General features: G+C 39.5%; 1 protein-coding gene across 2 annotated transcripts in view; it reads left to right on the forward strand.

The window, feature by feature from the left end:
• Nucleotides 1–20,075, forward strand: part of LOC130284247 (uncharacterized) — a 121,005-nt gene that overhangs the window by 99,402 nt on the left and 1,528 nt on the right. For both annotated transcript variants that reach the window (XM_056534418.1, XM_056534419.1), the window contains exons 6-7: nucleotides 552–1,168; nucleotides 7,259–7,404. In XM_056534418.1, coding sequence (XP_056390393.1) covers nucleotides 552–1,168; nucleotides 7,259–7,404 — 763 coding nt within the window. The remainder of the gene's footprint in view (nucleotides 1–551; nucleotides 1,169–7,258; nucleotides 7,405–20,075) is intronic.

Below are 20,075 nucleotides of genomic sequence, written 5' to 3' on the forward strand. Positions count from 1 at the left end.
TCTTTCCAGTCTGACCACGGAGCTCTCTGCTGCCACCTCTGTCCATATCAGGAACTGTCCAGAGCAGGACGGGTTTACTGTGGGGATTTGCCCCTGATCTGGACAGTTCCTGACATGGACAGAGGTGGCAGCAAAGAGCACTGTGTTCAGACTGGAAAGAACTACACAACTTCCTATGGAGCATACAGCAGCTGATAAGTACTGGAAGGATAACAATTTTTTAATAGAAGTAATTTACAAATCTGTTTAACTTCCCTGCCTCAATTGATCTGAAACATTTTTTTTTTTAACCGGAGTACCGCTTTATCTAGAGTTGACAGGGATTGGTTGAGAGCTGAAATAGCGCCACCCTGTTCAAGGAAACATATGAGATGCCTCTAGTATTGGCAGAACTGTCCTAAAATAACCCTTTCCTCACCCTACAGGAAAAAGTACCCTAATAAGTGTTCTCCTTCACTGAGCCATAAGAAAGTATGTCGATCTGAGGCCTATGACGTGATAATATGATCCGCCTAACCAGACTATTTTTATTTGTCTTCTTTATTGCACAGGACCCGTTTTGATGAAGGCCAACACCACAACATCGTGCAGCTCCAACAAAGATAGCACTTACACCACGGGGCACTCGTACCGATCGCGCCATCGCTGGAGTAACATCAGCAGCTTGAGCACAGACAGTGGGATTGTTGGGGTCAATGATGAGAGGGAAGAATGTGAAGGGAACACAAGACCCGTAAAGCCAGGAGAGGTGGAGCGGGTGGACAGTGGGATCGGTGATGCACTCTCTAGAAAGTGGAGAGCTCGGGTGGTAGAGGCATCGGCTTCCCTCGAGGCCTGGGAGGCGCACCGTCCGTGTATAGACTGTGGGGAGAGCAATTCATCCATGGACTCTGGGAGCAGAGGAAAAAGGCGGGAAACGCTGTGTGTGAAGTGCGTCACTCGTAGGATGGAGCATAAGGAGGCCGTGCTGGAATTTGTGAACACAGAATCGAGCTACGGGGAGGATCTGCGGATCATAAAAGAGGAATTCTACATCCCTATGCAGACGGCGGGATTACTGACACAAGAACAGCTGGCTGTCGTGTTCAGTAACATCCAAGAACTCATTGACCTCAACGAGAAGTTCCTGGAGGTTCTACAAGAGGAAATCGACCAAGCCTTCGACCAGGTCAGTGCAAAGGACACAAAAGGCATATAGAACTAATCCAAAAACCAAATTCTGAGGAGAAAGGGTGGTAACCTTAGAAATATAAGAGATAAGTGGAGGAATGATGATACCTCAGAGGTCTCGGAAGTTTCCAATCTATATCTCCCCAGTTAGCCCATAAAGGTATTATTGCCACTCCACTTATCTCCTATATTACGAGTATTCATAGTTGTGACCCATCCTCACCAACTTTAAACCACGTAGCTACAACCTATGCGCAAGTCTCCCCTCCCATAAACATCCATCAACACCAGGGCACTGCGTGACATCCCATAAATGTCCATTGACAGCAGGACACTGCGTGACATCCCATAAATGTCCATCAACACCAGGGCACTGCGTGACATCCCATAAATGTCCATTGACAGCAGGACACTGCGTGACATCCCATAAATGTCCATCAACACCAGGACACTGCGTGACATCCCATAAATGTTCATTGACAGCAGGACACTGCGTGACAGCCCATAAACGTCCATCAACAGCAGGACACTGCGTGACATCCCATAAACGTCCATCAACACCAGGACACTGCATGACATCCCATAAACGTCCATCAACAGCTGGACACTGCATGACATCCCCTAAACTTACATCAACACCAGGACACTGCATGACATCCCATAAATTTACATCAACACCAGGACACTACGTGACATCCCATAAATGTCCATCAACAGCAGGACACTGCGTGACATCCCATAAACGTCCATCAACAGCAGGACACTGCGTGACATCCCATAAACGTCCATCAACACCAGGGCACTGCGTGACATCCCATAAATGTCCATTGACAGCAGGACACTGCGTGACATCCCATAAATGTCCATCAACACCAGGACACTGCGTGACATCCCATAAATGTCCATCAACACCAGGACACTGCGTGACATCCCATAAATGTCCAATGACAGCAGGACACTGCGTGACAGCCCATAAACGTCCATCAACAGCAGGACACTGCGTGACATCCCATAAACGTCCATCAACACCAGGACACTGCGTGACATCCCATAAACGTCCATCAACACCAGGACACTGCATGACATCCCATAAACTTACATCAACACCAGGACACTGCGTGACATCCCATAAACTTACATCAACACCAGGACACTACGTGACCTCCCATAAATGTCCATCAACAGCAGGACACTGCGTGACATCCCATAAACGTCCATCAACAGCAGGACACTGCGTGACATCCCATAAACGTCCATCAACACCAGGACACTGCGTGACATCCCATAAACGTCCATCAACACCAGGACACTGCATGACATCCCATAAACTTACATCAGCACCAGGACACTGCGTGACATCCCATAAACTTACATCAACACCAGGACACTGCATGACATCCCATAAACTTACATCAACACCAGGACACTGCGTGACATCCCATAAACTTACATCAACACCAGGACACTGCGTGACATCCCATAAACGTCCATCAACAGCAGGACACTGCGTGACATCCCATAAACTTACATCAACACCAGGACACTGCATGACATCCCACAAACATCAGGACACTGCGTGACATCCCATAAACTTACATCAACACCAAAACACTGTGTGACATCCCATAAACAACCCATACCAGGACACTGCCAGGCCATGTGAACTTCCACCATTGCTAAAACACTGCGAGACATCTCATGAATGTCCCCAAATACTAGGACACTGCCTGACACCCCAAGAGTTTTCACCAACAGCAGGCACCCCATTTGCCCCGAATCTTCATAAACACCAGGACACTTCATGACATCCCATAAACTTTTATTATCACCAGGACACTCCATGACATCCCATAAACTTCTATTATCACCAGGACACTCCATGACATCCCATAAACTTCTATTATCACCAGGACACTCCATGACATCCCATAAACTTCTATTATCACCAGGACACTCCATGACATCCCATAAACTTCGATTATCACCAGGACACTCCATGACATCCCATAAACTTTTATTATCACCAGGACACTCCATGACATCCCATAAACTTCTATTATCACCAGGACACTCCATGACATCCCATAAACATCAATTATCACCAGGACACTCCATGACATCCCATAAACTTTTATTATCACCAGGACACTCCATGACATCCCATAAACTTCTATCATCACCAGGACACTCCATGACATCCCATAAACTTCTATTACCACCAGGACACTCCATGACATCCCATAAACTTCTATTACCACCAGGACACTCCATGACATCCCATAAACTTCTATTATCACCAGGACACTCCATGACATCCCATAAACTTCTATTACCACCAGGACACTCCATGACATCCCATAAACGTCTATTACCACCAGGACACTCCATGACATCCCATAAACTTCTATTACCACCAGGACACTCCATGACATCCCATAAACTTCTATTACCACCAGGACACTCCATGACATCCCATAAACTTCTATTACCACCAGGACACTCCATGACATCCCATAAACTTCTATTACCACCAGGACACTCCATGACATCCCATAAACTTCTATTACCACCAGGACACTCCATGACATCCCATAAACTTCTATTACCACCAGGACACTCCATGGCATCCCATAAACTTCTATTACCACCAGGACACTCCATGACATCCCATAAACTTCTATTATCACCAGGACACTCCATGACATCCCATAAACTTCTATTATCACCAGGACACTCCATGACATCCCATAAACTTCTATTACCACCAGGACACTCCATGACATCCCATAAACTTCTATTACCACCAGGACACTCCATGACATCCCATAAACTTCTATTACCACCAGGACACTCCATGACATCCCATAAACTTCTATTACCACCAGGACACTCCATGACATCCCATAAACTTCTATTACCACCAGGACACTCCATGACATCCCATAAACTTCTATTACCACCAGGACACTCCATGACATCCCATAAACTTCTATTACCACCAGGACACTCCATGACATCCCATAAACTTCTATTACCACCAGGACACTCCATGGCATCCCATTAACTTCTATTACCACCAGGACACTCCATGACATCCCATAAACTTCTATTATCACCAGGACACTCCATGACATCCCATAAACTTCGATTATCACCAGGACACTCCATGACATCCCATAAACTTCGATTATCACCAGGACACTCCATGACATCCCATAAACTTTTATTATCACCAGGACACTCCATGACATCCCATAAACTTCTATTATCACCAGGACACTCCATGACATCCCATAAACTTCTATTACCACCAGGACACTCCATGACATCCCATAAACTTCTATTACCACCAGGACACTCCATGACATCCCATAAACTTCTATTACCACCAGGACACTCCATGACATCCCATAAACTTCTATTACCACCAGGACACTCCATGACATCCCATAAACTTCTATTACCACCAGGACACTCCATGACATCCCATAAACTTCTATTACCACCAGGACACTCCATGACATCCCATAAACTTCTATTACCACCAGGACACTCCATGACATCCCATAAACTTCTATTACCACCAGGACACTCCATGACATCCCATAAACTTCTATTACCACCAGGACACTCCATGACATCCCATAAACTTCTATTACCACCAGGACACTCCATGGCATCCCATAAACTTCTATTACCACCAGGACACTCCATGACATCCCATAAACTTCTATTACCACCAGGACACTCCATGGCATCCCATAAACTTCTATTACCACCAGGACACTCCATGACATCCCATAAACTTCTATTACCACCAGGACACTCCATGACATCCCATAAACTTCTATTACCACCAGGACACTCCATGACATCCCATAAACTTCTATTACCACCAGGACACTCCATGACATCCCATAAACTTCTATTACCACCAGGACACTCCATGGCATCCCATAAACTTCTATTACCACCAGGACACTCCATGACATCCCATAAACTTCTATTACCACCAGGACACTCCATGACATCCCATAAACTTCTATTACCACCAGGACACTCCATGACATCCCATAAACTTCTATTACCACCAGGACACTCCATGACATCCCATAAACTTCTATTACCACCAGGCAGTCACAGAACATTAGAGACCTTTCAGGTTTCCTATGACTTTACTATAGTTGGTTCCCTTTCTCATTACTCGCCCACAGGGCCGGCTATACCTATGGGCAAAATAGGCAGCTGCCTAAAGCACCCTCTTTATGGGGGCACCGCTCTGTCTGCCACAAGAAAGTTAGACTACCAGCAGCCAAACCACTCGCTCAGCCAGCAGCATGAGGAGGAGGTTTGTTACAGTGTGTCACCCCAGTACTAAGCTGATTACATGGGGAGGAGGATTGTTACAGTGTGTCACCCCAGTAGTAAGGAGTTTAAATGAGGAGGTTTGTTACAGTGTGTCACCTCAGTAGTAAGGAGATTACATGAGGAGGGGGTTTGTTACAGTGTGTCACCCCAGTAGTAAGGAGATTACATGAGGAGGAGGTTTGTTACAGTGTGTCATCCCCATAGTAAGGTGATTACATGAGGAGGAGGTTTGTTACAGTTTGTCACCCCAGTAGTAAGGAGATTACATGAGGAGGAGGTTTGTTTCAGTGTGTCACCCCAGTAGTAAGGAGATTACATGAGGAGGAGGTTTGTTACAGTGTGTCACCCCAGTAGTAAGGTGATTACATGAGGAGGGGGTTTGTTACAGTGTGTCATCCCCATAATAAGGAGATTATATGAGGAGGAGGTTTGTTACAGTGTGTCACCACAGTAGTGAGGAGATTACATGAGGAGGAGGTTTGTTACAGTGTGTCACCCCAGTAGTAAAGAGATTACATGAGGAGAAGGTTTGTTACAGTGTGTCACCTCAGTAGTAAGGAGATTACATGAGGAGGAGGTTTGTTACAGTGTGTCACCCCAGTAGTAAGGAGATTACATGAGGAGAAGGTTTGTTACAGTGTATCACCCCAGTAGTAAGGAGATTACATAAGGAGGAGATTTGTTACAGTGTGTCATCCCAGTAGTAAGGAGATTACATGAGGAGAAGGTTTGTTACAGTGTGTCACCTCAGTAGTAAGGAGATTACATGAGGAGGAGGTTTGTTACAGTGTGTCACCCTAGTAGTAAGGAGATTACATGAGGAGGAGGTTTGTTACAGTGTGTCACCCCAGTAGTAAGGTGATTACATGAGGAGGAGATTTTTTACAGTGTGTCACCCCAGTAGTAAGGAGATTACATGAGGAGGAGGTTTGTTACAGTGTGTCACCCCAGTAGTAAAGAGATTACATGAGGAGAAGGTTTGTTACAGTGTGTCACCTCAGTAGTAAGGAGATTACATGAGGAGGAGGTTTGTTACAGTGTGTCACCCCAGTAGTAAGGAGATTACATGAGGAGAAGGTTTGTTACAGTGTATCACCCCAGTAGTAAGGAGATTACATAAGGAGGAGATTTGTTACAGTGTGTCACCCCAGTAGTAAGGTGATTACATGAGGAGAAGGTTTGTTACAGTGTGTCACCCTAGTAGTAAGGAGATTACATGAGGAGGTGGTTTGTTACAGTGTGTCACCCCAGTAGTAAGGTGATTACATGAGGAGAAGGTTTGTTACAGTGTATCACCCCAGTAGTAAGGAGATTACATGAGGAGGGGGTTTGTTACAGTGTGTCACCCCAGTAGTAAGGTGATTACATGAGGGGAGGTTTGTTACAGTGTGTCACCCTAGTAGTAAGGAGATTACATGAGGAGGGGGTTTGTTACAGTGTGTCACCCCAGTAGTAAGGTGATTACATGAGGAGGAGGTTTGTTACAGTGTATCACCCCAGTAGTAAGATGGGACTGTCAAAGGGCGGGCCAATGGGTGGAGTCAAGGGGGTGGCAAAATGAGCTTTTGCCTAGGGTGACAAAAATCCTTGCACCAGCCCTGCTGGCCCATAATTCCTGACCCCTTGAGCTGCACTTGTCCGGCCTCTGCACAGGCCATGAATGAGTCTTATGGAGATCCCACCAGGTTTCGCTGCCATATATGACCATGTTTTGTTGCAGGGGGATGATGACCTGATGACCATCTGCATTGGGGAGATCTTCTTGGAGTTTGTGAACATGCTGCCCGCTTTCCAGGCGTACTGCCTCCAGCAACCCACCTCCATGGCCACGCTGAACGCACTGGAGAAAGAGAAGGAGCTTCTCAGGTAAGAAGAGCTAAACACCGGGATAATAGACTAAACACCAGTATAATAGACTAAACACCAGTACAATAGACTAAACACCAGTATAATAGACTAAACATCAGTATAATAGACTAAACACCAGTATAATAGACTAAACACCAGTACAATAGACTAAACACCAGTATAATAGACTAAACACCAGTACAATAGACTAAACACCAGTACAATAGACTAAACACCAGTATAATAGACTAAACACCAGTACAATAGACTAAACACCAGTTTAATAGACTAAACACCAGTATAATATACTAAACACCAGTATAATATACTAAACACCAGTATAATAGACTAAACACCAGTATAATAGACTAAACACCAGTACAATAGACTAAACACCAGTATAATAGACTAAACACCAGTACAATAGACTAAACACCAGTATAATAGACTAAACACCAGTACAATAGACTAAACACCAGTATCATAGACTAAACACCAGTATAATAGACTAAACACCAGTACAATAGACTAAACACCGGGATAATAGACTAAACACCAGTACAATAGACTAAACACCAGTATAATAGACTAAACACCAGTACAATAGACTAAACACCAGTATAATAGACTAAACACCAGTACAATAGACTAAACACCAGCATCATAGACTAAACACCAGTATAATAGACTAAACACCAGTACAATAGACTAAACACCAGTATAATAGACTAAACACGAGTACAATAGACTAAACACCAGTACAATAGACTAAACACCAGTACAATAGACTAAACACCAGTACAATAGATTAAACACCAGTATCATAGACTAAACACCAGTACAATAGACTAAACACCAGTATCATAGACTAAACACGAGTACAATAGACTAAACACCAGTACAATAGACTAAACACCAGTACAATAGACTAAACACCAGTATAATAGACTAAACACCAGTATAATAGACTAAACACCAGTACAATAGACTAAACACCAGTATAATAGACTAAACACCAGTACAATAGACTAAACACCAGTACAATAGACTAAACACCAGTATAATAGACTAAACACCAGTATAATAGACTAAACACCAGTATAATAGACTAAACACCAGTACAATAGACTAAACACCAGTATAATAGACTAAACACGAGTACAATAGACTAAACACCAGTATCATAGACTAAACACCAGTATAATAGACTAAACACGAGTACAATAGACTAAACACCAGTACAATAGACTAAACACCAGTATAATAGACTAAACACCAGTATAATAGACTAAACACCAGTATAACAGACTAAACATCAGTATAACAGACTAAACACCAGTATAATAGACTAAACACCAGTATAACAGACTAAACATCAGTATAACAGACTAAACACCAGTACAATAGACTAAACACCAGTATAATAGACTAAACACCAGTATAATAGACTAAACACCAGTACAATAGACTAAACACCAGTATAATAGACTAAACACCAGTACAATAGACTAAACACCAGTACAATAGACTAAACACCAGTATAATAGACTAAACACCAGTATAATAGACTAAACACCAGTATAATAGACTAAACACCAGTACAATAGACTAAACACCAGTATAATAGACTAAACACGAGTACAATAGACTAAACACCAGTATCATAGACTAAACACCAGTATAATAGACTAAACACGAGTACAATAGACTAAACACCAGTACAATAGACTAAACACCAGTACAATAGACTAAACACCAGTACAATAGATTAAACACCAGTATCATAGACTAAACACCAGTACAATAGACTAAACACCAGTATCATAGACTAAACACGAGTACAATAGACTAAACACCAGTACAATAGACTAAACACCAGTACAATAGACTAAACACCAGTACAATAGACTAAACACCAGTATCATAGACTAAACACCAGTACAATAGACTAAACACCAGTACAATAGACTAAACACCAGTATCATAGACTAAACACCAGTATCATAGACTAAACACCAGTACAATAGACTAAACACCAGTACAATAGACTAAACACCAGTATCATAGACTATACACCAGTATAATAGACTAAACACCAGTACAATAGACTAAACACCAGTACAATAGACTAAACACCAGTATCATAGACTAAACACCAGTATCATAGACTAAACACCAGTACAATAGACTAAACACCAGTATCATAGACTAAACACCAGTATCATAGACTAAACACCAGTACAATAGACTAAACACCAGTATCATAGACTAAACACCAGTATAATAGACTAAACACCAGTATAATAGACTAAACACCAGTATCATAGACTAAACACCAGTATCATAGACTAAACACCAGTATCATAGACTAAACACCAGTACAATAGACTAAACACCAGTATCATAGACTAAACACCAGTATCATAGACTAAACACCAGTACAATAGACTAAACACCAGTATCATAGACTAAACACCGGTATAATAGACTAAACACCAGTACAATAGACTAAACACCGGTATCATAGACTAAACACCGGTATAATAGACTAAACACCAGTATCATAGACTAAACACCAGTATCATAGACTAAACACCAGTATCATAGACTAAACACCAGTATAATAGACTAAACACCGGTACAATAGACTAAACACCAGTATCATAGGCTAAACACCAGTACAATAGACTAAACACCAGTATCATAGACTAAACACCAGTATAATAGACTAAACACCAGTATCATAGACTAAACACCAGTATCATAGACTAAACACCAGTACAATAGACTAAACACCAGTATCATAGACTAAACACCAGTATAATAGACTAAACACCAGTACAATAGACTAAACACCAGTATAATAGACTAAACACCAGTACAATAGACTAAACACCAGTACAATAGACTAAACACCAGTATAACAAACTAAACATCAGTATAACAGACAAAACACCAGTATCATAGACTAAACACCAGTATAATAGACTAAACACCAGTATAATAGACTAAACACCAGTATAATAGACTAAACACCAGTATAACAGACTAAACATCAGTATAACAGACTAAACACCAGTATCATAGACTAAACACCAGTATAATAGACTAAACACCAGTACAATAGACTAAACACCAGTATAATAGACTAAACATCAGTATAATAGACTAAACACCAGTACAATAGACTAAACACCAGTATAATAGACTAAACATCAGTATAATAGACTAAACACCAGTACAATAGACTAAACACCAGTACAATAGACTAAACACCAGTATAATAGACTAAACACCAGTATAATAGACTAAACACCAGTATAATAGACTAAACACCAGTACAATAGACTAAACACCAGTATAATAGACTAAACACGAGTACAATAGACTAAACACCAGTATCATAGACTAAACACCAGTATAATAGACTAAACACCAGTACAATAGACTAAACACCAGTACAATAGACTAAACACCAGTACAATAGATTAAACACCAGTATCATAGACTAAACACCAGTACAATAGACTAAACACCAGTATCATAGACTAAACACCAGTACAATAGACTAAACACCAGTACAATAGACTAAACACCAGTACAAGAGACTAAACACCAGTACAATAGACTAAACACCAGTATCATAGACTAAACACCAGTACAATAGACTAAACACCAGTATCATAGACTAAACACCAGTACAATAGACTAAACACCAGTACAATAGACTAAACACCAGTATCATAGACTAAACACCAGTATCATAGACTAAACACCAGTACAATAGACTAAACACCAGTACAATAGACTAAACACCAGTATCATAGACTATACACCAGTATAATAGACTAAACACCAGTACAATAGACTAAACACCAGTACAATAGACTAAACACCAGTATCATAGACTAAACACCAGTATCATAGACTAAACACCAGTACAATAGACTAAACACCAGTATCATAGACTAAACACCAGTATCATAGACTAAACACCAGTACAATAGACTAAACACCAGTATCATAGACTAAACACCAGTATAATAGACTAAACACCAGTATAATAGACTAAACACCAGTATCATAGACTAAACACCAGTATCATAGACTAAACACCAGTATCATAGACTAAACACCAGTACAATAGACTAAACACCAGTATCATAGACTAAACACCAGTATCATAGACTAAACACCAGTACAATAGACTAAACACCAGTATCATAGACTAAACACCGGTATAATAGACTAAACACCAGTACAATAGACTAAACACCAGTATCATAGACTAAACACCAGTATAATAGACTAAACACCAGTATCATAGACTAAACACCAGTATCATAGACTAAACACCAGTATCATAGACTAAACACCAGTATAATAGACTAAACACCGGTACAATAGACTAAACACCAGTATCATAGGCTAAACACCAGTACAATAGACTAAACACCAGTATCATAGACTAAACACCGGTATAATAGACTAAACACCGGTATAACAGACTAAACACCAGTACAATAGACTAAACACCAGTATAATAGACTAAACACCAGTATAATAGACTAAACACCAGTATCATAGACTAAACACCAGTATCATAGACTAAACACCAGTACAATAGACTAAACACCAGTATCATAGACTAAACACCAGTATAATAGACTAAACACCAGTACAATAGACTAAACACCAGTATAACAAACTAAACATCAGTATAACAGACAAAACACCAGTATCATAGACTAAACACCAGTATAATAGACTAAACACCAGTATAATAGACTAAACACCAGTATAATAGACTAAACACCAGTATAACAGACTAAACATCAGTATAACAGACTAAACACCAGTATCATAGACTAAACACCAGTATAATAGACTAAACACCAGTACAATAGACTAAACACCAGTATAATAGACTAAACATCAGTATAATAGACTAAACACCAGTATAATAGACTAAACACCAGTACAATAGACTAAACACCAGTATAATAGACTAAACATCAGTATAATAGACTAAACACCAGTACAATAGACTAAACACCAGTACAATAGACTAAACACCAGTATAATAGACTAAACACCAGTATAATAGACTAAACACCAGTATAATAGACTAAACACCAGTACAATAGACTAAACACCAGTATAATAGACTAAACACGAGTACAATAGACTAAACACCAGTATCATAGACTAAACACCAGTATAATAGACTAAACACCAGTACAATAGACTAAACACCAGTACAATAGACTAAACACCAGTACAATAGATTAAACACCAGTATCATAGACTAAACACCAGTACAATAGACTAAACACCAGTATCATAGACTAAACACCAGTACAATAGACTAAACACCAGTACAAGAGACTAAACACCAGTACAATAGACTAAACACCAGTATCATAGACTAAACACCAGTACAATAGACTAAACACCAGTACAATAGACTAAACACCAGTATCATAGACTAAACACCAGTATCATAGACTAAACACCAGTACAATAGACTAAACACCAGTACAATAGACTAAACAACAGTATAATATACTAAACACCAGTATAATAGACTAAACACCAGTATAATAGACTAAACACCAGTACAATAGACTAAACACCAGTATCATAGACTAAACACCAGTATCATAGACTAAACACCAGTACAATAGACTAAACACCAGTATAATAGATTAAACACCAGTACAATAGACTAAACACCAGTATCATAGACTATACACCAGTATAATAGACTAAACACCAGTACAATAGACTAAACACCAGTACAATAGACTAAACACCAGTATCATAGACTAAACACCAGTATCATAGACTAAACACCAGTACAATAGACTAAACACCAGTATCATAGACTAAACACCAGTATCATAGACTAAACACCAGTATCATAGACTAAACACCAGTATAATAGACTAAACACCAGTATAATAGACTAAACACCAGTATCATAGACTAAACACCAGTATCATAGACTAAACACCCGTATCATAGACTAAACACCAGTACAATAGACTAAACACCAGTATCATAGACTAAACACCAGTATCATAGACTAAACACCAGTACAATAGACTAAACACCAGTATCATAGACTAAACACCGGTATAATAGACTAAACACCGGTATAACAGACTAAACACCAGTACAATAGACTAAACATCAGTATAATAGACTAAACACCGGTATAACAGACTAAACACCAGTATCATAGACTAAACACCAGTATAATAGACTAAACACCAGTATCATAGACTAAACACCAGTATCATAGACTAAACACCAGTATCATAGACTAAACACCAGTATAATAGACTAAACACCAGTATCATAGACTAAACACCAGTACAATAGACTAAACACCAGTATCATAGACTAAACACCGGTATAATAGACTAAACACCGGTATAACAGACTAAACACCAGTACAATAGACTAAACACCAGTATAATAGACTAAACACCAGTATAATAGACTAAACACCAGTATCATAGACTAAACACCAGTATCATAGACTAAACACCAGTATAATAGACTAAACACCGGTATAACAGACTAAACACCACTATAACAGACTAAACACCAGTATAACAGACTAAACACCAGTACAATAGACTAAACACCAGTATAACAGACTAAACACCAGTATAACAGACTAAACACCAGTATAACAGACTAAACACCAGTAGAACAGACTAAACACCAGTATAACAGACTAAACACCAGTATAACAGACTAAACACCAGTTTAACAGACTAAACACCAGTATAATAGACTAAACACCAGTATAATAGACTAAACACCAGTATAATATACTAAACACCAGTACAATAGACTAAACACCAGTATAATAGACTAAACACCAGTATAATATACTAAACACCAGTATAATAGACTAAACACCAGTATAACAGACTAAACACCAGTATAACAGACTAAACACCAGTATAATAGACTAAACACCAGTATAATAGACTAAACACCAGTATAATAGACTAAACACCAGTACAATAGACTAAACACCAGTACAATAGACTAAACACCAGTACAATAGACTAAACACCAGTATAATATACTAAACACCAGTATAATAGACTAAACACCAGTATAATATACTAAACACCAGTATAATATACTAAACACCAGTATCATAGACTAAACACCAGTATAATAGACTAAACACCAGTATAATAGACTAAACATCAGTCTAATAGACTAAACACCAGTATAATAGACTAAACACCAGTATAATAGACTAAACACCAGTATAATAGACTAAACACCAGTACAATAGACTAAACACCAGTACAATAGACTAAACACCAGTACAATAGACTAAACACCAGTATAATATACTAAACACCAGTATAATAGACTAAACACCAGTATAATATACTAAACACCAGTATAATATACTAAACACCAGTATCATAGACTAAACACCAGTATAATAGACTAAACACCAGTATAATAGACTAAACATCAGTCTAATAGACTAAACACCAGTATAATAGACTAAACACCAGTATCATAGACTAAACACCAGTATCATAGACTAAACACCAGTATAATAGACTAAACACCAGTATCATAGACTAAACACCAGTACAATAGACTAAACACCGGTATCATAGACTAAACACCGGTATAATAGACTAAACACCGGTATCATAGACTAAACACCAGTATCATAGACTAAACACCAGTATCATAGACTAAACACCAGTACAATAGACTAAACACCAGTATCATAGACTAAACACCAGTATAATAGACTAAACACCGGTATAACAGACTAAACACCAGTACAATAGACTAAACACCAGTATAATAGACTAAACACCGGTATAATAGACTAAACACCGGTATAATAGACTAAACACCGGTATAATAGACTAAACACCGGTATAATAGACTAAACACCGGTATAATAGACTAAACACCGGTATCATAGACTAAACACCGGTATCATAGACTAAACACCAGTATAATAGACTAAACACCAGTATAATAGACTAAACACCAGTATAATAGACTAAACACCAGTATAATAGACTAAACACCAGTATCATAGACTAAACACCAGTATCATAGACTAAACACCAGTATAATAGACTAAACACCGGTATAACAGACTAAACACCAGTATAACAGACTTAACACCAGTATAACAGACTAAACACCAGTACAATAGACTAAACACCAGTATAACAGACTAAACACCAGTATAACAGACTAAACACCAGTATAACAGACTAAACACCAGTATAACAGACTAAACACCAGTATAACAGACTAAACACCAGTATAACAGACTAAACACCAGTTTAACAGACTAAACACCAGTATAATAGACTAAACACCAGTATAATAGACTAAACACCAGTATAATATACTAAGCACCAGTACAATAGACTAAACACCAGTATAATAGACTAAACACCAGTATAATATACTAAACACCAGTATAATAGACTAAACACCAGTATAACAGACTAAACACCAGTATAACAGACTAAACACCAGTTTAACAGACTAAACACCAGTATAATAGACTAAACACCAGTATAATAGACTAAACACCAGTATAATAGACTAAACACCAGTACAATAGACTAAACACCAGTACAATAGACTAAACACCAGTACAATAGACTAAACACCAGTACAATAGACTAAACACCAGTATAATATACTAAACACCAGTATAATAGACTAAACACCAGTATAATATACTAAACACCAGTATAATAGACTAAACACCAGTATAATAGACTAAACACCAGTTTAACAGACTAAACACCAGTATAATAGACTAAACACCAGTATAATAGACTAAACACCAGTATAATATACTAAACACCAGTACAATAGACTAAACACCAGTATAATAGACTAAACACCAGTATAATATACTAAACACCAGTATAATAGACTAAACACCAGTATAACAGACTAAACACCAGTTTAACAGACTAAACACCAGTATAATAGACTAAACACCAGTATAATAGACTAAACACCAGTATAATAGACTAAACACCAGTACAATAGACTAAACACCAGTACAATAGACTAAACACCAGTATCATAGACTAAACACCAGTATCATAGACTAAACACCAGTACAATAGACTAAACACCAGTACAATAGACTAAACACCAGTACAATAGACTAAACACCAGTATCATAGACTATACACCAGTATAATAGACTAAACACCAGTACAATAGACTAAACACCAGTACAATAGACTAAACACCAGTATCATAGACTAAACACCAGTATAATACACTAAACACCAGTACAATAGACTAAACACCAGTATCATAGACTAAACACCAGTATCATGGACTAAACACCAGTACAATAGACTAAACACCAGTATCATAGACTAAACACCAGTATAATAGACTAAACACCAGTATAATAGACTAAACACCAGTATCATAGACTAAACACCAGTATCATAGACTAAACACCAGTACAATAGACTAAACACAGGTATCATAGACTAAACACCGGTATAATAGACTAAACATCGGTATAACAGACTAAACACCAGTATCATAGACTAAACACCAGTATCATAGACTAAACACCAGTATCATAGACTAAACACCAGTATCATAGACTAAACACCAGTACAATAGACTAAACACCAGTATCATAGACTAAACACCAGTATAATAGACTAAACACCGGTATAACAGACTAAACACCAGTGCAATAGACTAAACACCAGTATAATAGACTAAACACCGGTATAATAGACTAAACACCGGTATCATAGACTAAACACCGGTATCATAGACTAAACACCAGTATAATAGACTAAACACCGGTATAACAGACGAAACACCGGTATAACAGACTAAACACCAGTATAACAGACTAAACACCAGTATAACAGACTAAACACCGGTATCATAGACTAAACACCGGTATCATAGACTAAACACCAGTATAATAGACTAAACACCGGTATAACAGACGAAACACCGATATAACAGACTAAACACCAGTATAACAGACTAAACACCAGTTTAACAGACTAAACACCAGTATAATAGACTAAACACCAGTATAATAGACTAAACACCAGTATAACAGACTAAACACCAGTTTAACAGACTAAACACCAGTATAATAGACTAAACACCAGTATAATAGACTAAACACCAGTACAATAGACTAAACACCAGTATAATAGACTAAACACCAGTATAAAAGACTAAACACCAGTATAATATACTAAACACCAGTACAATAGACTAAACACCAGTATAATAGACTAAACACCAGTATAATAGACTAAACACCAGTATAACAGACTAAACACCAGTATAACAGACTAAACACCAGTATAATAGACTAAACACCAGTATAATATACTAAACACCAGTACAATAGACTAAACACCAGTATAATAGACTAAACACCAGTATAATAGACTAAACACCAGTATAATAGACTAAACACCAGTATAATATACTAAATACCAGTACAATAGACTAAACACCAGTATAATAGACTAAACACCAGTATAACAGACTAAACACCAGTATAACAGACTAAACACCAGTACAATAGACTAAACACCAGTATAAAGAGAATTAACTCATGGAGAATAGTAAAGAATGATAATAGTATCTCACTATTCACATGGAGCACATGAAGTGACAAGTCTCATCACTGCAGCTCCACCATGTCACCATCCATATCACAGTCCACGTACGATGCATTCAGGAAGTATTCAGACCCTTCCACTTTTTTATGATTTTGTTATGTTGCTCTTTGAGTTACAAAAAAAAAAATAAAGTTTCCCCATTATCCTACTCTCCATACCCCCATAATGACAAAGAACAACCAAAGTTTAGAAATATTTAGGAAAACTAAAGTTTGTCATGGACATAAGTATTCAGACCCTTTACTATTACACGTTATATTTATCTCTGCCTCCTTCCACTTCTCTCGATCATCTCTGACATCATCTCTGAGATGTTTCTCCACCTTGACTGGAGTCACCTGGGGGTAAATTCATCTGATTGGAAAAGACACAGCCCTGTCTACATAAGGTCTCACAGCTGACAATGTATATCAGAGCGAACACCATGAGACGGAAAGAACTGCCTGTAGAGCTCAGACACAGCCCTGTCTACATAAGGTCTCACAGCTGACAATGTATATCAGAGCGAACACCATGAGACGGAAAGAACTGCCTGTAGAGCTCAGACACAGCCCTGTCTACACAAGGTCTCACAGCTGACAATGTATATCAGAGCGAACACCATGAGGCGGAAAGAACTGCCTTTAGAGCTCAGACAAAGCCCGGTCTACATAAGGTCTCACAGCTGACAATGTATATCAGAGCGAACACCATGAGGCGGAAAGAACTGCCTGTAGAGCTCAGACACAGCCCTGTCTACATAAGGTCTCACAGCTGACAATGTATATCAGAGCGAACACCATGAGGCGGAAAGAACTGCCTGTAGAGCTCAGACACAGCCCTGTCTACATAAGGTCTCACAGCTGACAATGTATATCAGAGCGAACACCGTGAGGCGGAAAGAACTGCCTGTAGAGCTCAGACACAGCCCTGTCTACATAAGGTCTCACAGCTGACAATGTATATCAGAGCAAACACCAAGCCTAGAGGGAGAAAGAACTGCCTGTAGAGCTCAGACACAGCCCTGTCTATATAAGGCCTCACAGCTGACAATGTGTGGCAGTGGGGTGTGATGAGGGCAGATGTTGTTACCCTAGGGGCAGATGGCATTAACCCCTTGTGTTCGTGACTCCAGGGTGTGGTTTAGCCTATAACCATCCGAAGGTATACCGCTGGATCCTGGGTTAGGCACGGGGGCAATAAAGACTCCGACGCCAAGTTACAGATAATGGCAGCTTTACTGAGGGTAGACAGATGGTAAAGTCTATACAGTTCAGCCAGGGCCCAAGGAGGTGACCAGTGACACAGAGACCTTAAGGGCTTGCTGGGACTTGTAGTAGGATTGGACAATTGAATGCAGACCACGCTGACTTGACAGATGACAGGGACTGACTGGACTCATAAAGCTGTGACTTTATCTTACTTGACTTGATGGCGGCTGCAGGACTGGACTTTGAGGTCTCCAACACTCTGGACACACACACTAGACAAGACTGCACTGGACCTCAGCTGGAGAGAGAGAAGCTCCACCCAGGACTTATATGGGGGAGACTAGCAGGGGGCCCATAGGTCACTGTATGGGGGAGACTAGCAGGGGGCCCATAGGTCACCCCGGGGATCACCTGGTTACTGGTACCTCCTGTACAATACACTGCAGAACATATGTACGGGGGGGGGGGGGGGGGAGACAGGTGCAAGGGGCCCTGGGGACACTGAAGGAGACTGCTTGACAGGACAGCATGGGTACGAAGGGTACGGGGCAACACCTCCCCTACTGGGCCACCACAAACGTATATCAGAGCAAACACCAAGCCATGAGGAGGAAAGAACTGCCTGTAGAGTTCAGAGACAGGATTGGGTGGAGGCACAGATCTGGAGAAGGGGGCAAAACAGAAGAAAAGGGTCTTGGTAAAAGAGGTGACTAAGAAACCAATGGTCACTGTGGTTAAGCTCCATAATAAAATTAGAAAAATGTAAAAGGTCTGA

The sequence above is a fragment of the Hyla sarda genome, chromosome 8 (genome assembly GCF_029499605.1).
Source record: "Hyla sarda isolate aHylSar1 chromosome 8, aHylSar1.hap1, whole genome shotgun sequence".
In the NCBI taxonomy this organism is placed as follows: domain Eukaryota; kingdom Metazoa; phylum Chordata; class Amphibia; order Anura; family Hylidae; genus Hyla; species Hyla sarda.